General features: G+C 50.5%; 7 protein-coding genes across 7 annotated transcripts; 2 read left to right on the forward strand and 5 right to left on the reverse strand.

The window, feature by feature from the left end:
- Positions 1-1,591: 1,591 nt before the first annotated feature.
- E0L32_007724 (uncharacterized protein) lies at positions 1,592-2,317 on the reverse strand (the record flags this gene model as incomplete). The annotated part of the gene is made up of 1 exon (XM_031142500.1): positions 1,592-2,317. One exon carries the CDS (start codon positions 2,315-2,317, stop codon positions 1,592-1,594), a length of 726 nt encoding a protein of 241 aa, XP_030993224.1.
- Positions 2,318-2,695: 378 nt separating this feature from the next.
- Positions 2,696-3,922, reverse strand: E0L32_007725 (uncharacterized protein; the record flags this gene model as incomplete). The annotated part of the gene is made up of 2 exons (XM_031142501.1): positions 2,696-2,800; positions 2,864-3,922. The coding sequence occupies 2 exons, from the start codon at positions 3,920-3,922 to the stop codon at positions 2,696-2,698; spliced, it is 1,164 nt and encodes a 387-aa protein (XP_030993225.1).
- A 1,014-nt stretch (positions 3,923-4,936) lies between these two features.
- On the reverse strand, positions 4,937-6,313 carry E0L32_007726 (uncharacterized protein; the record flags this gene model as incomplete). The annotated part of the gene is made up of 4 exons (XM_031142502.1): positions 4,937-5,470; positions 5,561-5,652; positions 5,714-6,077; positions 6,155-6,313. The coding sequence occupies 4 exons, from the start codon at positions 6,311-6,313 to the stop codon at positions 4,937-4,939; spliced, it is 1,149 nt and encodes a 382-aa protein (XP_030993226.1).
- A 1,619-nt stretch (positions 6,314-7,932) lies between these two features.
- E0L32_007727 (uncharacterized protein) lies at positions 7,933-9,166 on the forward strand (the record flags this gene model as incomplete). The annotated part of the gene is made up of 3 exons (XM_031142503.1): positions 7,933-7,965; positions 8,092-8,296; positions 8,355-9,166. The coding sequence occupies 3 exons, from the start codon at positions 7,933-7,935 to the stop codon at positions 9,164-9,166; spliced, it is 1,050 nt and encodes a 349-aa protein (XP_030993227.1).
- Positions 9,167-10,347: 1,181 nt separating this feature from the next.
- E0L32_007728 (uncharacterized protein) lies at positions 10,348-12,628 on the forward strand (the record flags this gene model as incomplete). The annotated part of the gene is made up of 8 exons (XM_031142504.1): positions 10,348-10,591; positions 10,737-10,945; positions 11,008-11,168; positions 11,240-11,388; positions 11,442-11,536; positions 11,644-11,818; positions 11,892-12,369; positions 12,430-12,628. The coding sequence occupies 8 exons, from the start codon at positions 10,348-10,350 to the stop codon at positions 12,626-12,628; spliced, it is 1,710 nt and encodes a 569-aa protein (XP_030993228.1).
- A 298-nt stretch (positions 12,629-12,926) lies between these two features.
- Positions 12,927-13,886, reverse strand: E0L32_007729 (uncharacterized protein; the record flags this gene model as incomplete). Its single annotated transcript, XM_031142505.1, has 1 exon — positions 12,927-13,886. One exon carries the CDS (start codon positions 13,884-13,886, stop codon positions 12,927-12,929), a length of 960 nt encoding a protein of 319 aa, XP_030993229.1.
- Positions 13,887-16,759: 2,873 nt separating this feature from the next.
- E0L32_007730 (uncharacterized protein) lies at positions 16,760-18,175 on the reverse strand (the record flags this gene model as incomplete). Its single annotated transcript, XM_031142506.1, has 1 exon — positions 16,760-18,175. The coding sequence occupies one exon, from the start codon at positions 18,173-18,175 to the stop codon at positions 16,760-16,762; it is 1,416 nt and encodes a 471-aa protein (XP_030993230.1).
- Positions 18,176-21,035: the final 2,860 nt, after the last annotated feature.

Here is a 21,035-nt window from a genome sequence, read left to right on the forward strand (position 1 = left end):
AGGGGGACTTGAAGTACTCGCGTTGGGTTTAGTAATGTCTTGCCATGACGGTGGTTTCGGGTTAGGATTCCGTGGGCTTAGTCATTGGGGGTTCTATACCGTATATCATGTACTATTTTTACGAGAACTCCACGGAGGACGGTTTGAGAGAATGGGTGTTGGAAAACTGTTTGGAAGAGATGTTTCTAAGGCCTTTCACACAGCAGATGTTAGAGAGTTGGAGCTAGTTTAGGCGTCAACCATACTCCTCTTTTATCAGATATGCCTAGATCACTCTATCCTTTACATCAATAGAGCCATAGAAAGACAGGCCAAGCCACTGCGGAGCGCGGGTGCTGCACAGTAATAGCACTGGAACCAGCAATGGGAGAGCCCTTGTACTACCTACAGCCAGTTTATTTGCAATGCCAGGTCTTCCGAGACCTACAACGGCTCATGATCCTTCCCTACTTATTCTTGCTATTTACGCTGTTTATGAATGCTTGTTCTAGAGGTATTTCCGGTGTTGATTAGTCCCTGTACTCTGGTCTCCCATTATGAAGCTCTCCAAGGTGGCTGATCTATTGAAGACCAGAGCAGAATGTAGCCTCGCACATGCAGGTGACTTTAGTTAGCGACCACACGACTGCATCAAATCTCTGTGCGTTACCAATGAATCTCTAGGCTCTCGTATATCTGGTGTAGTCTATCTGGGAGCGATGGGCTATATACAGGCATGCACAGAAAAGCATGTGCAAATACTTATCGCACACCAGTCCTCTCAAAAGGTCTGGTCTATCAGAGAACTATCGTCTTTCTCTGTCAGGTTAAGATCCTCCAGTATGGGTTTCAGGAAATTGGGCAACTCGGAAGACTTCACATTCCAGACGTCGTCCTGTAATTGTGCTGCATTTCTCTAAGCATCTTTCCAAGCTGTTGTGGAATACTTCATGACAAGAGTTCATCTCGAGATTCCAAACTTGCCACAAACCGAAGTGAAGGCACTAGACATATAACAGGCCCTACTTCTTGAAGGGCTAGGGTACATTTGCCATACAGTGACCAATATACTCTAAAGGCAAGGCCATTACTACCTAGATCCGATATCAGTGGTGCACAAAGACCGAGATCAAGCCTTCCCTGTTTGGCATGTGGTGAGCGTCCTAACGTGACCCAATGGGGCTATGACCAGAGCATGCTCCTAATCCGGCCTGAAGGGCTGCCGGAACTCGCCGGCCCAACCTCCACATCTCCGCCCCTCGTTTCTATCCTCAGCACTCTAGCTCAGAGCTACGAGACCCCCGCGGTGCTTGGCTGTCAGTTTCGTAGTATGCTTTGGGCAGACACTATAGGTCTTTTCTAGCACTCAAGGGTATCTGATAAGGATACCTGGTGTGCAGCCGCGTCGTGAGTCAGATTTCAAGGGTTTACAAGAATACAAGTTGAGCAGTCCTTTTTTACTATCATCAAGACCCCCAATGCTTTGGGGTGACTGTAGTATTCCTTGAACTGGATCACAAATTGGAGTTTCTTGTCACATGAGTGGGTGTGTGCCTATCAAGTTTTGGCGCAAGCTCTCGTGTGTTCTTAGCGGAGACGACCCGTTCAATGTTCACGAGGAGCCCTTCAGCTCCTCCTCCAGCGCATCGGCCATCTGACCCAGCGTGTCAAACTTCCAGTCGTGCATCTCCTTGGCCTTATTCTCCACAAGACCACCGGAGCGCTCGATCCACACCGACTTGAGGCCCAGCTTCTTCGCCGGATGGTGGTCGTGGAACTGGCTCTGCGCCGTCACCAGCACCCGTTCCTTGCTGATGCCCAGTTTGCCCTCGGCCTCGCGCAGCATGTACTCAAAATTGCGCAGGTCCGGTTTGTAGCTGCCGATGTCCTGGGCCGTCAAGATGAGGTCGAACTTGACCCCCTCCATGGGGCCGCTATTGCTGGCCGCGAAGGACTCGCGGTCCACGTTGGAGAGCACAACGAGCTTGTAGTGCTTGCCCAGCCTGCGCAGAGCGTCGGCAGTGTCGGGGAAGGCGGGCCACGAGCCGATGGAGGCGCCGAATGCCGTGTTCTGCTCGTCGGATGGCGCGGGGAAGCCGAGGCGCTCTGCGACCTGTGCGTGCACGGTAGCCAGGAGCTGGTCGTATCGCATGTCCGGCGTGCGGACCTGTTGCTCGTGCTCTATCTCGTTGAACAGGTCGAGCACTTTCTGAGGCGTGACGTCGGATTTGTTGGCGTCGAGGACCGGCTGGAAGGCCTTGAGGAGGCCGGTGTTCCAGTCGATCAGCGTGCCATACACGTCGAAGCAGAGCAGTCCAAAGTCTGAGATCTTTGCCATGGCGATCTCTCGTGGGAAACTGGCATGAATTTCACTTTCGTAAGTAGAAGAAATGAAATGAAGAGGGTGTTCAGTTTAAGTATATTTCTGACAGCAGAATTGCCCCGCATGTAGGATCGGTCAGCCATTTCAGGTCTAAGACGGATGACATGTACATGTACATGACACTTTAAGGGCGTGTAGGCTTCGTCGTTATCCGATATGTATCTGTCTTCCAGCGCAACAGCCCACTTGTATTCAGGACACGCTGTAGCTTTCCTATCTGCACGAGTTTCAGTCCACTCAGGTATTGAATTCCGCTACGAGGAAGTACAGCATGGCATTGTGCCAAACCTGTACCAGTGGCAGATCCTGAGATCGTGGCTTGTATAGCTGCTTTCACATTTGGAGTTGGCCCCTCAACGCCTCAATCTCCGCACTCGCATAGATGAACGGACCGACTCCATTCAGCATATTTCGTTGAATAGGTTGGTCGATGTAGTACTGAAAGGAGGGAAATTAGCTTTCAGACTCTAACGAAGCAGCCGACGGTGCAAGAAAACTCACCTCATAAGTGGCATTGCCACTCAGACTGCCAACTTTGACTGTGCCTTCCCAAGTCAAAGCACCGCTGGTTTCATTTCTGCCTACGAACTTGGCCGCCATGATGTCATATGCCTTGAGCGTGAACTTCTCGTATTCCTTTCGGCTGATAAAACCCTTCCGCATGCCCTTGAGAAAACCGGTCACAAACATGGCCGTGCCACTGCTCTCGATGTAGTTACCCTTCATGCCGGGATACGGAGCATCCATGACCAGCCACCAACCGCCTTGTTTGCAGTCCCAACTCTTCCTCAGCGCTTTTGCTAGGCTGGTAAAGTAGTTGACTAGCTTCTCATACCCTGGATGAGATTGCGGCAGCCAGTCCAGAACATCGAGGAGCGCCATGAAGTACCACCCGATGCCCCGGTCCCAGAGATGAGGTGATGCGCCAGTCACTGGGTCGGCCCATTCCCTCTGGTGGCTCTGATCATAGCCATGGAACAATAAACCGGTCTTGGGATCCCTGCAATGCTTCTCCATCAGATCAAATTGCAAAACGATATCGTCCCAGGCCGTCTGATTTGTTGGCTCAAACAATGCCGTGTAGTGAGCGTAGAAGGTATCGCCCATGAAGAGGCCATCCAGCCACTGCTGGTTCGGGTACTCGGGATCCTTGTGCCAGAATGCAACCTCGTCGGTTCGCTTCTGGGCGAGAAGTTCATCATGTAGGAACGCGATGGCGTTCCTATACCTCTCCTCGCCCATCTGGCCCCACAGGAAGAGCAGCGTCTCGCCGACCCGGATCGAGTCAAGCTGGCGGCTGTTGGGATTCCAGTTGACAAATGAGCCATTATCAGTCAGAATGGCATCGATCTGCGACGAGAGGTACCATTTGTACTTTTCGTCATGTGTCGCGTTGTAGACGTACTCGACCCCGCGGTAGAAGGTGGCTTCGGTGTAGTACCGCGTCTTCGGGACGTTGATGGCCATGATAGAGTCGGTCATCCATGTTGAGTACGGCTGTGCGGCAAGAACTGCAGTAATGCAGGCACTTGCTACCCGAGCAAGAGCTTCGGACTTCATCACGTCGTCTGTCGTGCGCCGAGTAGGGCGGTGTGGCGCACACCCGCATACCCGACAACCGGGTCACACAACGGTTTTATATATGCAGACCGATTGAACGAAGTGGTATCGCGAAAGCTCCGGCCGAGGGACCTTGGCAAGGCAGATCTTCGGCACGTCATAGGTGGATAAAAGCATCTGTGGACGATGCCCCCGCAGAGCATTGGCAGCGCGGGGAAAGCGGACCAGGTCAAAGTGAAGGACAAGGAGGGAACTCCGCGCGACGACGAAGGGTATTTCCCTTCACTCATTCACAAGACATAACGCTTATAACCATGCAAGGTGCAGTTGCTGTCCGTCTTGTCTACTACTTGGGACCACAAGACAAGGAGCGTCGTGTCAGATTTTCCGGCTTAGAATTTGCCTCAATAAAACCATGTCACTTAAGAATCTTATAAACAAATGTTTCTGTTGCTTCGTGGCAAAAGTTATCTCTGTTGAAGAAGCTTCCCAATCAAGAAAACGGAGCAACCCAAGAGCAACCCAAGACAGGTTGCCGCTCGCTAGCACAACATGTCTCCCTCTTGAACTCCCACTCTCACCACTTATTCTCAGGAATGATGTCCGCCAGCCTATCAGCAAGCCGACAGACATAGGAGCGGGCGGAGAAAGGTGGTGTCTTAAGATGAAGAGAAGTGGCTTCTTGATGATGACAGAGTTAGCCTTGACAGTGTTTGGGGGTTGTACCGCCAACACACAGGCCACACCAACTTAGTTAGCAATGATAACGCACACGCTGGATCTTATGAATCTGATAGTCGACATTGGCTTGATACTCCAATCTGGCAAAGCGGCACATTGTGACAGTCGGGAGGCAACCAGGCCGTGGTGCTGGTCCAGACCAGTTGGGCAGCCCTGCTGGGTGGTATGGCCGTCTACTAGCGAGCTTTTCTCTTTGCGGCAGGCGGGAATTTCACCCGCAAGAGATAGGCAAGTGAATCATACTTTTTATCTAGACGAGCGCTGGTCGTATGTTTAAACGAAGCGATGATGTCCCACCAATGGCTGGTCCGCCGTGTGGACCTGCTCCAGTTGCGCAAGGTCTATATCAGAATGCTGCTTCTCCGTATCTCTTGATTGCCACGTCTCCGGATCCGGATGCATATTGTGCCGGCTATTCGCCGCCTCTCCCGCCTCGCACGCAGAGCCCCTTGCGTATCTGTCGGGCAAGTAAGGGCTGAGCCCGACGCGCTTCTCCCACTTGTCCTGCGTCCGCGTGAGCTCGTTGGGGGACGAGTCGAAGCGCCGGCTCCACCGGTCTATCGGCTCGCGCCACTGAAATCGGCGAGATTGCTGTTGCTTGTTCCTCCTACGCCTCTTGCTGACGAAGAGGTATTTGTACAGTGGAATGAGGACGGCGACGCCGATGCAGACCAACGTGACGGTGAGCTCGGCAGCCGACCATATTATCAGGGGGACGGTATCCTCAGTATAGTTGACCTTTTCGATAGATTCGATTTTGGTCGTGCGGATGATGCCACACACGCCAGCACTGGCGGGGACAATGATCTATTAGTATTTACTAACAACATCTGCAGTCTGCAGAGAGAGCAATGTGTGAGAAGAAACTCACAAGACACCTAGACTTAAGCTGCCTACAATCACAAGCTTGTGCTTCTTTCGCATATGCATGTTCCATACCAAGACCCAGGGGATGGTCGCAAAGAAGAAGTCCATCACAACCAACCAGACTAGTGTATCAAGTCAGCCGCAGATTTGGATTGAGCTCTGGAAGGGGAAGTCGTAGCGTACTGCTTGTGAGGAGCATGACCGGCCTCGGGTCAACTATGCAAGGAGAAGGTACTCTCGGGTCAAAATTGGCCTCGGCAGGGAGACACTGAACCCAAAAGAGTATGATGGCGATAGAGGATACAATGAGCAGACTGATCGAGGCGATCCATATTGCCATCTTGTGCCATTTTTTCAGGACAATCCTGAGCAGGAAAAGGCCAAGTGAGCACTTGGCAGTCGACATGCCAACAATGAGGAACGTCTGGCCAATCATCTCCCACATTTTGCCATCTATCGCGACCTCGACAGGAAGCGCCAACATGGGCCATCCGAAACCTGTAGTCGCCGCGATGGTTGTAAAGCTGGTACACAGGATCATCATGACCTGAATATGGAGGTAGTGTCAGCCACCTAAGCAACGAAGGCGACATGTTTCCCAGTGCTCTGGTTTCCTAGACTTACTCCGGTGATATAATAGACCACATCATCGGCATACATGTGTCGCACGACTTTGATGTTCATGTACAATCGTGCGGCCATGAAAAGGAGAATGATGGCTGTCATTGCCCACATAAGACCTATCGCCACCGCCGCCTTCTCGGCGATTGGGGTCGCCCCCATGTCTTCCGACGAGGGTTCGCGTTGGAGAACCAGTGCCGTGGCGACCAAACACAATGATATGGAAGTGGTGAATGAGTGTTTTGGGACCAGTCGGGAGCGTTGTGGTCATGCTGTACTCGGTGTGATTTGTAAGGGAGTGTCCATAGACAACCTGTGTTACATGGCCACGAGAGAATGTTATATGATGGATCTGTCATCGACACCGCCCCCCTCCACGAAGACCGCCAAGCTGCAGGAATGGTTAGGCATTGCTGGCCTCTGGAGCTACTTGACGACGGCTAAGAACAACTCTGAAACTTTCATATGTTTAGGAGCGATAGCCTGGAGCTAGGAAGACTGTAGCAGTAAGGGAACAGCCATCCGCTGGCTACAGGCCAGCTTCCGACTTATTGACGCGGCCCTAATGCATTATCTATTCGGAGCATTTGGCGGGACAGGGAGCCAACTTTCAAGTACATGACGTGTGCAAGTGCTAGATATGTGACGCTTGAGGCCTCCCTTGTTTCCTCCACACCATCATCTGAGGACGTGGAGGCCCTGATGAACGCTAGAAAAGCTCGCGTTGCTTTGGCATGACCGCGGTGCCAAGTCCGTAGTTGGTGGTTTGGTCTGGAGATTGGGGAGATCGAAGGACGTGACGCCAGAATTACCACATGAGTGCACAGCAGACTATGCCGTTTAATGACTGATTGTGTTGGCGCCGTTGGACAACGGTCCTGATTGCCGTCATCGAGGGCTAGCCGAAACTTTAAATAGCAGCTATTGCATCCACACTGGGACACCAGTATCGCTGAAAACGGGGCCTAGATGGGACGGTGAATGCTTGCTTTTTAGGTAAAGGCTTGACCCTTGTGCATGTTTGCATACGGCTACGAACAGATCTGCTGAATCGTAGCCACCGGACGGGGACAGAGTCATAAGCGGCGGATCACAACCCACCTCCGGTCCGTTGCGGAGGTTTAATCCCAGCTACCCGAGACATGAGACCGTGTTGGTTATGAAGCCCAAGAGACACTAAGCACGGATCTCTCCGGTCTATTGCGCGACTGCCTCGATTAGGATACAAATTGTGGGCAATCAAGTAGAGCTGCAAGGAGCGAGTAGCCACTGTCGCAGCCACTTATGCGCAGGCCATGAGGATGTGAGGACCTGGTAGCTGGAGACCATACGAACACCTGTAGAAAACCCGTCAAAGCTTTTACTAGGGCTAAATAGGGGACGGGGGATATGTTCCGGCAACTCGCCTTCATCAGTTCGGGTTCATCCCCGAGATGGGTTTTGATATTATACCAGAGGCGCACTCGAAACTCTACAATTCCTGTCACGATTAGTGGAACCAGATGACCATATGAGGATGTAATATCGGTCTTGATTCCGTCTTGCAGCTTGAGATGAATGCTTTAGAGAAGAGGTTGGTATCGTTGGTTTGGGCCAAGCACCAACCATGACTAAGCACTGATGCCAGTGATGTCATTCACATACAATACACACCTCTCAAGTCTCGACACACATACACACCTCACAAACGCACGGGATCTCCTTTGCTCAACCCTGCACTATCAGCCGAATCGTGGCCTACGCAGGATTAGCTATCTGATAAAAGGTGTGAGTGAGATGAAATGAGCAATAGCACAAACAGCGAGATCTTGATTGTGAGTCGTGTCCATTCATTGTCAGCGATAACCGCGCGTACATGTACCCGGGATACTAGCCATCCTCTATCCATTCACTAAATCTCCGTCTCATCAAACTTATGTTAATCACATGCACCCACCTAGGCCGGCGCGGCAGCCGCCTTCACAGTCGACCTGCTTGTCTACCCGTTAGATACGATCAAGACACGAATCCAGAGTCAAGACTACATCAATGCCTTTGCTTCGTCATCCTCGTCGGCTGCCGCAGGTAGCAAACGGGCTCCAGCCTATGCCTTGCGCGGCCTATACCAGGGCGTGGGCAGCGTCATAGTAGCTACCCTGCCCGCAGGTACGGAACACTTCTAGTCTCCTTCCCGCCTTTCTCGCCTGCTAACGTTGCCGTTAAGCGGGCATCTTCTTCACCGTGTACGAGGCGTCCAAGACCCTACTCTCCGCTTCCCTGCCTTCCATCATCCCCCAGTCCCTCGTCCACTCGCTCGCCTCGGGCACGGCCGAGCTGTCCTCCTGTCTCGTCCTCACCCCGGCAGAGGTCATCAAGCAGAACGCGCAGATGATACGCCGGCAGCAAGGATCGTCCTCGGCCTCGGCTAGCGGGAGCACCTCCCTGCAGGCCCTGAGCATGATCCGCGACGCGCCGGGGGGCGCGGCGCGGCGCTTGTGGGCCGGGTACACGGCGCTCGCGGCGCGCAACCTGCCGTTCACGGCGCTGCAGTTCCCCATGTTTGAAGCCCTGCGCGCGCGGATCTGGGAGCGGCGGCGAAGCCGCGCCGGTGATCGAGCCTGGATGGAGGCTCGCAAGGGCGGCGTGGACAAGGGCCAGGGGATCTTGGAGACGGGCGTTGTCACGATGGTGAGCGCGGGGTTGTCTGGCTCGGTCGCGGCGGTGCTGACGACGCCAACGGACGTGGTCAAGACGAGGATGATGTTGCTTGCCGGGGATGCGAAAGATAAACAGGACGAAGGGAAGCCGACCGCCGCGAGTGAGGTGGACAAGGATGCCAAGAGCGGCAAGAAGATGGGTGGCTGGCAGGTTGCGAAGCAGGTGTACGCCGAGAGAGGAGTCCGGGGGCTGTTCCGCGGCGGAGTGCTCCGGGCGGGCTGGACGGCTGTAGGCAGTGGGCTTTACCTCGGGACGTACGAGATGGCCAAGGTTTGGCTCAAGGATGGCAAGGACTTGGATGGTGATGGTGGCATCTGAGGGCTTGTGACTGGGCGGTGGGCTCAAGCTTGTTGGCAGGATTCTTTGCGTGTACATGTTTCTTACATTAGACAAGCAGATACAACGACATAAGATCTTTCTCGTTCATAACTGTAGCCAATACTAGACTCGAGAGAGGAATCTCAAATTAGAAACAATTCTCAAAAGATCCAAATTGATTGCTCGCTGAACACAACAATCGCAATCGTCAAAATCACAACACCCGTTATGGCACAGTCAGTACCCCTGATAGTAAAAAGGACGGCTCGCTACCTTCAAAAGAGGACTGTTCATTTCAGGACATGGCGGTGTGTTGCTGGGATCTCCATTGTTAGTCAGTGGATATCCTGGAGATCCCCGGCTTAAGAGGCAGACTGGCAATTGCGTACTATTCCTGAAGAAGGCATGTAGGCTACCAACCAGGGCTGTACTGGAAGATGCTTGAGCTGACACGTTGGCTGTGGACTGATGACAATCCCATGGCAAAAGCCTTCTTAGAGGTCGCAAGGCTACACGGCTGGCTCTTATTTTGCCATAGAGCACAGCCTTTCGAATGGTCGAAGACGGGAACGACCTCTGCAATTTAGGCTTGTCTGAAGGACATTTTCGTTGACTAGACCTTTTACTTGTGGCTGATTATGCAGTCAAGCAGGCTAGCTATGGGCGATCATCGGGACCTTTGCTTGGCAATTGCGGCCCCAGAGGATCCAAAGGTCTTGGCAAGTTGCTTGTGTGTGATTGCCGCTTCCGCTGCCAAAACGGCCGCCACCAAGTGCCATTCATGGCGCCTTGAAACAACTTACGGCGATAGCATTTCTCTGGCTATCTCGACCTTGCTCAGTGCCAACTATTTCTACGTGTTGCAAGAGACTAAAAGCCTGGCGCCAACATAGCAGTTCGATCAGTTGAAACTCCTTGGTAGTCGGTCTGTCTTGACGTCTCGCTCTGCTGCAATACCCCGTGGAATTGATCCCAGTATGGACGATCCCCACTACGACTCGACCACACTAACACATTCTCAGTCAAACATGCGACCTTATCTTGGCAAAGACGGGCGCATAGAATAAAGTCTTTCCTCTTCGTATGTGGAGAACGGCATCCAGAAGCTCTCCATCGCCTTAAACACGAACCTGGCTCTACCTCCGCACTGACGATCCCAAGGCCCGACACGACGAAGCATCATGACAACGAACAACAAAACTGACGTGGCCACGGGAGCCTACAGCAAGCATGTCAGCGAGGCAACAGTGGCGAGCGATATTGCCGGTCTGCCTAGGGCCATCGACAAGGCACTCGCGGCGGGCGAGGCAGTCCAGATGCGATCGACTCTAGACGAGATGCCGGTACTCAAGGCTCTCCGTGTTTTCTGGAAAGTTGGCAGCATGTGCATGCTTGCTGCTTTCGCTTCTGCTCTAGAAGGATACCGTACGCCTCCTTCCTGACAGTATCCATGCTGTTCTAGCGCCTCATGAAATTGCAGTCTTTCGCGGGCTTTCCAAGATCTGCACGCTCGTCAAACCGTAACAATATGAGGAATACAACGCTGACCTGTAAACCTTTTGATAAACAGAGGTTTCCCTTACCGCTTCGATCGTGGCCAACAAAGGTTTCATCAGGCAAATGTCGGAGGGGGGTTCGAAGCTAAATCCCACGCACGTCGCAGTCTGGGGAGGCATGCTCTCCACGGGGCAGTTCGTCGGTGTCCTCGGTCTACAGGCTTGTATCGATAAAATTGGTCGGAAATGGTCGATGCACCTTACTTGGCTCAGTCTTGTCATTGTAAGTTCTTGCAACACCAGTCACCCGGACCAGAAGTACATACTGACCGAATGGAACTATAGTCAGTAGCGATCGAGTCGGCCGCCACTAACTGGATTCAGTGGACTATTGCCAAGCTCATTGCTGGCATGGGACTGGGGATGATGCAAGCCACATACCCTGTATACATCTCTGAGCAGTCGCCCACCCAAATTCGTGGCTTCCTTACAACTGCGTACATGTTGTTAGTTTAAAATCACCCTATAGAGAGGGCAATGTATGTCTCGGACACCTTTGCTAATAGGCTTCACGCAGCTGGAACGTCATGTCGCACATTTTCGCGCCGCTAGCCTTGGACCAGCTCAAGGCAAAGAACCCCCTCGACTTCCGATCTCCTATCTATACCCAGTGGGGGATGCTAGTTGTCATGCTGGCCATCAACCTGCTTGTCCCGGAGAGTCCTTGTTAGTCCAGTTGTTGTATTCAAACGGCTACAGGCACGCTAACTCGTTCCCAGGGTGGCTCGTTCAGAAGGAAAAGTATGAACAAGCTGAGAAAGTTTTAACGAGATCCTATAAGGACGTGCCCGAATATGATCCCAAGACACAACTAGTAAGTAATCCCGTCGTCTGGTGGCTAAAGGCTATACAGGCGACTCATTCCCTGCCTATTGGACAATGGGTGTTGCACTCACTGACGCTGTATCTCCACAACCGCAGTCCATCATCGTGGCTACGGTGGAGCGCCATCGTCTCAATCAGGCTCTAGACAAGCACGAGATTCGTGAGATTTTTAAGGGCATCAACTTTTGGCGACTTTTCATTGCATTCTGGCCCAAGGCCATGCAACAACTTGTCGGACAGAGCCTTACCAACAACTACGGCACATACTTCTGTAAGTAAATGTACTACTGTTCAGTATTTGCATGCGTTCGCAGTCTAATTCAGATATCTTTTCTCTAACGCAGTCCAACTGGCCGGTAATGCGGAGCCATTCCTCGTCACTGTCATTCTTGCTGTTTGCCAGCTTGTCGGAGTTCTTGCCTGCTCCTTCTTCTCTGACAGGTACGGCCGCCGATGGTTTACTCTAGGCATGTTCGGTTCTGCTGCCGTCGCCGTGCTCGCCATCGGTATTGTGGGTTGCTTCAAGTACACGAGCAAGGAGCTCGGTAGTGTCCTGGTAATTCGACATCTTATTTTGTCTCTGGTATTGGGGAGATTCGTGTCCGCTGACCTTATCGCCCAGGTTTTCCTGGGCTGCGTCTCCAACTTTGGTGTCATCGGCGGCGCTGGTATTGCATACAACTATGTTGCTGAAATCCCCACCCAGCGACTACGTGCTCGCACAGGCTCAGTTGCACTGATGGGCTCATTCCTGTTCGGCATCATGTTCAACTACACCGTCCCCTTCATGCTTGACTCTTGGAACGTGAAAGCTGGTTTCTTGTGCGTAGTTGCACATTCTCTTGTTCCTTTGATACAACATGAACTAACGACTGTTTCTAGCTTTGGCGCCACCGGTATCTTCTCATGCCTTGTCGGATGGTACTGCCTTCCTGAGATGGCCCGCCGAACACCTGCAGAGATCGACGAAATGTTTGCCGACAAGATAAAGCCGCGCGATTTCAGGAAACATGTCACACAGGTCGAGGTTTTCCTTCGAGAGAAGGAGGAGAGGGGCAGAAGCAGCCGCCAGGACCAATGACGCTTGAATGAGGCGTGCAAACCCAAGTCCCTATGGAAGGTCCCAACGCTTGACTCACAATCTCGGTGGCGATGATCATGTGTGCTTTAAATTATGTAAACGGAGGAGGAGTTTGTTTAACGATACCCAAATACCCGGGAGAATCTCTCTCGAACCTTGTCCCATTCAATGAGCTGTTCAAATGCCTGATTCCTAACAGCATGTTACAATCTTGACTCCATACGAAATGCCCCTGGGTCATGAAATTCAACTCTAGGTATGCTCCTCCAACATCACCAAAGGTAGATAGATCACACCATCACAACGTATGAATAAGCCCCAAAAAGTGTTTCTTGAACCCTTCTGCATCGACCCCCACGGCGACACGGCAGTTGGGCACAGGCGGGTCTGGGCACTCCAAGCGGTCGGCGATCATCACGCCCTTGGCCTCGCCGTCGCCCGTGATGACCGACACCGCCATGTCTCGGTACTCGAGCAGGTCGGGCTTCGAGACCGCGGCCACGGCCAGGGGGTCGTGCATGGGTATCGAGTCGGGCCTGGGCCGCCGGCCCGGGAACCGCACGGCCTGGTGCTCGATGTACTTGATCGTGGCCTCGCCCGCAAAGGCCGCGAAATCGGTCGGCGCCCGGGCCAGGTCCTGCGCCTCGGCCATGCCCAGGCGCACCTGCAGCGTGACGTCGAGCCCGACCCAGCGCTGGGGCACGCCGGACCGCAGCACAGCGCGCGCGGCCTCCGGGTCCGAGAACACGTTGAACTCGCCCGGCTTGCTGCGCGAGTACATCGTCCCCAGGAAGATGCCGCCCATGATGACGAGTTCCTTGAGCGCCGTCTTGATGCGGGGCTCGAGGAGCAGTGCGATCGCCACGTTGGTCAGGGGCCCGATCGCCACCAGGGTGATCTCTCCTGGGTGGGCGAGGACGTGCTCGATGATGGCAAGCGGGGCATAGCCCGGATCGGGCTTGCGGGCGGACTCTTTCAGGGCGGCGACGTGAGGTGCTGGGACGCGCTCCAGATCTGTATGAATGATGGGCGTGCCGCAGCCGCGAACAAGGGGTGTGTTTTGGACGTTGAGTCGGTCGAGCAGGATACCAGTCAGGATAGTCGCGCTTTCAACGTCAGTGTTGCCGTTCACAGTCGTGACGAGGTCCAGCTGGATGTCTGGGTCTGCGTGTGCCAGGGCCAGGGCAAAGCCATCATCGACATCGGCACCCGCCCCCATGGCAAGATCCGTGTCGAGGATTATGCGTGATGGAGCCATGCCGGTACTGGGCCCTTCTTAAGTGCTTCTTAAGGTGTTGTACAAGACGATCTGGATGGTGTGCTCGCTGATTTGACTGGCACTACTGGCGATTGTGGCAGGTCTAGCGGGGTCGAATCCGTGTTCATTCCTATTGGTGTTTCGACTTCGTCACATTCCTTCTTGTCCTTTGGGTTATCTGCCTTGTATTTGGTTGCATTCGTTCTTTTCTAATTGTCTCCCCTGGATGGGAGATACTATTGCGAGTGAGAGACACTATGATCGATACTGGGGTACACTTGGCTTAATCCAGGCCCCTAAGCGCCGCAGACGGGAAGTCCGTTGCCAAGGAGCACACGAACAGTGGCCGAGACCGGGCCCATCGCATACTACAGTAACCCACCAAAAGTCTGGCACCACCCACACCATTTTTTAGATCACCACCACCACCACCACGACCCCCTTAATCATTCCATGGCCGATATCTACTGTAAATAGGCATAAAAAGAAGCAATTTTCTAACATAACTATCAGAAGATCGTCAATTTAACTATAAATTTACTCTAGAGTAAAGAGCTGCTATAGTTATTATAGTATTAGTTAGTATATTAATATAATATATTATATATATAATATATATATTCTATATAACTATATTCTATATAATTAAGTAATATTTTAATATTAACTTCTTTAAATTTATCTAATAAAAAGAATAGCTCTATATTCTTATATTTGTCACAGAACCAACCACCATTACCACAGGGCACTGCCCTAAGGGCGGTCAGCACGATAAGATAGGCAGAAACGTACGGACCGTTGGATCACCCTGGATTACGGTGATCCATCGTGAGGACTCATCATGGATCATGATGATCCATCGTGATCTATTATCTATATATACGGATGTATGCCTACCCTTAGATACCTACCCTAGATAGCTCTTTAGTATTTAAAGTGTGATGATTCTTGATCCTAAGAGGTAAGAATACTTTATAGGACTAGAGGCGTGTGGGTTTATATAAGCAGTAAGTGATAGGCGCTGCTGAGCACTGATGGTTGATTGTAGCTAAGATAGCTTTACTCAAAGGTACTTTATTAAATGAGATACTTTAAATACTAGAGAGCTATCTAGGGTAGGTATCTAAGGATAGGCATACGTCTGTATATATAGATAATAGATCATGATGGATCACTATGATCTATAGTGAGTCCTCATGATGGATCACTATGATCCAGGGTGATCTAACGGTCCGTGCGTTTCTGCCTATCTTATCATGCTAACCGCCCTTAGGGCAGTGCCCTATAGTAATGGTGGTTGGTTCTGTAATAATATTAAAGAATTAATATCTAATTAAAATAATAGTTTATTAGAAGCTTTAGATTATTATAAGAGAGCTTTAAAACTAACTATCTTTCTCTATAAGCTAAAGATCTATCTAATAGATCTTATATAAATTTATAATTTATTAATAATATTATATTAAATAAATATAATTAATTATAAAAGATATATAATTAAAATATCTTTTTATATATATATAGAAAGATAAAGAGAAGAAATTAATAGATATATATTCTTTTAAATCTATAGAATTTCTTTAATTAATTTTAATATAATTATACTTCTTAAATAAGTATATTATATAGAATAATATTAATAATTCTATTAAATAGATATAATAATTTCTATTAAAGAGATAATAGCTAGACTTTATTAATCTTTAAATTTATATTAAAGCTAATATCTTAATTATAATCTTTATTATAATCTAAAGAAATAAATATAATAGTCTTATCTTAATAGAAAGAGATCTCTAGGCTTTAAAGAGAGAATATATTACTTAATTCTATATTAAAGTCTTATAAAAAAGACTGCTTTCTTATTATAATAACTTTAAGTAGTTTTAATAAGATAATATTAAAATCTATAAGACTAATAATATAGAGATCTTCTTTTAGCTTTATAAAATTAAGATAATAAGATAACTATCTTATTCTTCTAATTTAAATCCTATAAAGTATATATAGAAGGCTCTAAAAAATAAGATATATAAGAATTATCTCTATCTCTTTAAATTAGATAATAATAAGTTAAATATTAATAAATTTAAATATTATCTATATATTTACTAGTAATTAATAGATTAAATAAAGATTTAAAGCTTAATTAAGTCACTTTCTAATTATCTTATAGCTATTTATAAAGTATATAGTTAGTATATAAAATATTAAAGAGGAGAATTAGAACTATCTATAGGTATAAATTTTATTTTAATTAGAATTTTATTTATGGATTGAAATACGATTGAAGTTATATGGCATCCATAATGGTGTCGGCGATTGGTGTGGGTGGTGCCAGACTTTTGGCGGGTCACTGTACTTTAGGCAATAGTGCCGGACACCGTCGCCCTAGCTCGTATGCTGCTTCTGCGGAGTGATGTGGATCTGGTGCAACCGACATGGTTTCTGTTGGGTCTCACGATGCAAGCATGATTCGGAGGATAATTCTGCATATGTTAGACAGGCAGCAGAGATGTCGTTATATGTAGATGTGGTGTCCTACATAGCATAAGAATAAGTCCAGTCCATAGCTCTAGATCAAATTAAGAGAGGGAATTTAGTTTCTCGACCAGTCATTCTGACCTCGACCTTGAGCAACTAACAAAGGCTGTTTACGGGTTTACCAACTCTTTCCCTTGCAATGATTTGATTGATGGGTTCATTCATCAAGGAAGGGACTATTAATAGCGGTAAATACAGCCTTTGCAACACCTTTCTTTGAAATAGTCAGCCGGAAACCCTGCGACAATGTTCTAACGGTCGTGAACAATACCGTCCCGCTGACATTAGCCAGTGGGTGTGGGATAGAGGATCGTTGGCCACGGGTCTTTTCACACGGCATTCATGATTTCACCTGGCTCGTATCCCCAGATGCGCTCTAGGTCGTTCAGCCTCCACAGAGCTCCCCAACCCGAGGCCTTTTCGATGTATTTGAGAATCCTGGCAATCGCGATCTGCTCACTCGGATGGCTAAGGAGTTTTCCTGCCAGGTACAATGGCTGAATAGAGTTGGCGAGATTAGCGAGATTTGGATTAGACCTTGAGATGCCGCATATTCTTCGGGCGTGCCAGGAGGGCACGTTGTAGGGACCGGTTGTGACCGCGTCTGATGGCCTCATCTCCAGCATGACTATGCATGCAGTGTGATATGCTTCAGTGCTAGAAATGGCAGCGAAGTGGTGGAAGACAATGGTAGGAAACGGCGGCAAGTCATCGGCAGCGACTCGCTGAACCGGCTGTAATGCCGGTGGGCGGGACTCAAACCATTGTTGTAGTGTGTCCCAAAGCTGTTGCCACTGCTCGGCAAAGGAGAGAGCACCATTCCGGTCATTGGGAGTCGCGTGTAATTCTGGCTGTTGGGTCTGTCGATAGAGCAGGTCGCATGCTCTTGCACAGAGATATACAACCCAGTTGGCACACATGCCAGGAGATTGGAGAGCACACTGTAAAAAGAGCGATGTCACCACATCCTCACCAGCTCCTAGAGACCCGAGTGGGCTTGGCGCATCTGTGATAGGTACCCATTTATGTAGTGGCATCACGGTGGTCTCTGTGCCCTCGGAGAGGAGTACGCCGCAGAGCTCCATGCGGGGAAAGCACCAGAAAACGGCCTGCAGCAGGCCGCCCGAGAAGCCATGGACGCTGAACATGCTAAAGAGGCTCGCGCAGCCCTCGATGTGCCGCTTCCAGTTGCGCGGCTGGCCAGAGCTGAGCTCGAGAACGGCGAGGATGCAAGCCGTGACAAGTATGGCGGGATCTCTATCTCTAGCGGGCAGGCTGGACGCGAGGAGACGGATGCTCTCTTGGTATAGCAGCAAGCTGTCCGACCCCTTACGAGTTGCTGACTTGCGCTCCATCTGACAAGCCGATACAGCGAGGATCGCATACAAAAGGGTGGGCGACCTTCGTGCGAGCCTGGGAACCTCGATCCGAAAATGGCGCTCCTCGTCAAAGTTGTCCAGCAGAGGGGCAGGCTGGTGAATCCAATTATGGAGATAGTTGATCAGGCTGATTTGGGGAACCAAAGGCACCCGCGAGAAGTCGAATTCGCCCTCGTCCTCCGTTGACTGGCGATGCTGCACGCCACCTGAGTCCCCGCCGTCCCGGTCGCCATGAAGGATGGAGCCGTCTGACTCCTGCCAATGGCCAATGGGCGAACTCACATTTGATGTGCTGGTGAATAGAACGTAATGAAGCTCCTCTTGTAGCTTAATAAATCGAGGATTCTGCGAGTATTCGTCGTCCATATCTGCGAGGACTGTGCGTTGTTGTCTCGGCTTACAACATTCGCGCGTGGGGCTTAGGAGCTCCGAGGACCGTCTTCCTTACGGCTCTGTATGTGCGCAGCCATGATCGAGTGGTTTATGAACGAGCACCGGAAAGGCTTCCTGGCGAATACTCTTTGGTAAGAACAGCTTCAAGATGCGTGTTTGAGAGGTTAGTCGCTATATCTACGGTGGTCCATTTACAGCCACGTGATCTTGATCAACATCCGAAGTCGGGTCAATTTTCAGGGTCTAGGAAGGTGAGTTGGCGCCTCCCAAGCCTTTTTACAGCCACAAAGCTATCGCATCAGGTTCGACATGTCCGGTCAAGGCACAGAGCCCTCACGAATGACAAGAGTGCGCACAGGCTGTGCGGCTTGTCGAAAGCGGCGGCGAAAATGTAAGTGAAGGCGCAAGTACCCGGCCAGCTGGCCCGTGAACTGATCTCCAGCAAACAAGGTGACGAGGAGAAGCCACAATGTCGCAGCTGCGTAGCAAGGGGGTGGCCTTGCAAGTATCCAGCTCTCAAAGTCCTTCATTCCGCATACTCGGCCGCCTCTATCAGTACTGTGTCGACTGAAGCCCATGGTCCTGTGGCGAGTAGCGCGACGGATGCGACGAGCGACTCTACGCACCATCAGGACGATCTAAGTAACAGGCTGCAACTCGATCTCAACTCAATAAGAACTGCCGGAAGCCCTGCCCATCAAAATACAGATTCCCCACATTGTACTCCAGCATCACGAACCCCGTCGTTCTGGGCTCATACCGAAATTGACACGACCGAATCCTCAGCCATGGACAGGCTCTGTCCCCCTGACGTTTTCGTTGCCGAGGGGGCCACAGCCCTTCTACTGCACTTTAGGTATCACATTGTGCCATGTATTGATCTCGGCAATCTAGACAGGGGCTTCAGCACAAGCCTCATGCGTTTTGCAGACCGCAGCACGGCCGTCTTCAATGCCATTATTGTACTCGCCTTGCGCCATCTTGAAGTTACGAGACAACTGGCGGGCGGCTTGACCGCACCCCAACAATTACGTCTTAGACTTAGGACAGATATCAATTCCAGGCTTGCTACGGAAAACGAAAGCTCTAAGATGATTGTCCAGGCGCTCTTGGCCCTTGAAACCTTCACCCAATTGCGTCCGGCCGAGTGGGCAAGCTTTCGATTTCCTGACATCAGTACAGAAAGTACTCTCCAAGCCTCTAGCGAACCTCTCAAAACCTTGGTGCGGCTTGCTTGTAGAATCGGTAAGTTGAACTTAAGCTCACATCGTACCCGCATTGTCCTCTATGTACAAATATTCTATGTGCTGATCAAAATCAAGACCTCGCTACGGCACTCTTCAGGAGTCAAAAGCCCAGGATGCTTCACATGCAACTGGGCCTGATCAGTCCAAACCTGGATTCTCTTGACAGGGCTCGGAAAAGCTCGTTAGTAGCGGCTTATGACGCGTGCGTCTCTTACCTTGCAGAGTGTCTCTTCCTTGTAGGTCATCAGCAAGGAACCGAAGCCGGGCCTGGAGTATTACCAGCATCAGACCACTCTTCCGACTCATCCCCATTCAGAACAGCTTACGCCGGCTTCCAAGCTTCGTGGAGACGTATATGGGCTCAGGGCCAACAGTGGTACCAGGAACGCCCCTCTTGGCTTCGACCCATACTTCATGTCAGCCCCCTGAAAGCAAGGCAAATAGACAAGCAAAACCAGTCTTCCTTCCCATGTACATTTACAGATCCCCGATGGCTCTACTTGCCAACGCTACCTATCACATCGCTTGCCTTTCACTTTTGCGCCACAAGCCGCGTCCGCCATCTCTGCCAGACCAACACAACGGCAGCAGCAGTATACATCTACACAACGATCACACGACATCACCCATATGGCATACCCAGCAGGTGGCCGGGATCGCAACCAGCAATGATTTCATGGAGCAGTGGGATCCGATACTGGTTGCTGGTCTCCTGGGTATATCGCGAAGCACCGCTCACAATGTTCAGCAGCTCGCACTGCTTGAATGCATGCAGAGAATGGTGCGTGCCACTGGCATACGCCTCGACGACGAGATCGAAAGCTTGCAAAGGCATTGGAAAATATCACGCTAATGCGCGAGGTATCTCATGGACAATTACACGTTATCAGCAAATACTAGTAGAACGAATCAAAGCTTTTCGTGGTACGCCCATCTCGCAGTTGTTTTCTTCGCTGAGGAACAATAGACATCGGTTTCTTCACTACGATGATGGATATTCTCGGCTTCACCATCGGGCCACTGTGTCTCGGGCCATTGAGCGAAGTCTACGGCCTCTCAAGTCTCCCTATCAATTCTAGGAGCGTTCTTACCACTGCCAGGCCTGCCACTTCGCAATTCGCTGCACTATGGTTTTTGGAAACCCTGTCTTGGGTGTCACCTCCCTGGCTATTGTACCTATCGCAGTCGTCGTGCACAAGTTGCCAGCAACATGCAATGCTGCAGCTTCAGGATGGAGATGGGGCTGGTACGCGTAACAGAAAGCGACCGCTATACTGGTCACTTCTGTCAGTGGTCTCGGATCCTGTGGCGACGATACATATATCTTTCTCGTCAACACTTGCCTCGGCAAATTTTGCGCTACGAGGAAAGTCTGACCGCGGAGGGCGAACTGGATGCCACATCTATGCGCTTGAGGTCTGGCCTCTGGTCGACATGGCTGGTTGGGTGGCGGCCAGCTACATCTTGACAGGTTGGTCGTCTGAGTCTGGTCATCACGACAGGGACGACAGAGTTACCATCATTAGAACATATCGTTTCATCGTGTGTTGGTGTTAAACGAGTTAGCACCACCAACATGTTCTGCT

This window comes from Thyridium curvatum, assembly GCF_004353045.1.
Source record: "Thyridium curvatum strain D216 chromosome Unknown NODE_48_length_316412_cov_78.264379, whole genome shotgun sequence".
In the NCBI taxonomy this organism is placed as follows: domain Eukaryota; kingdom Fungi; phylum Ascomycota; class Sordariomycetes; order Thyridiales; family Thyridiaceae; genus Thyridium; species Thyridium curvatum.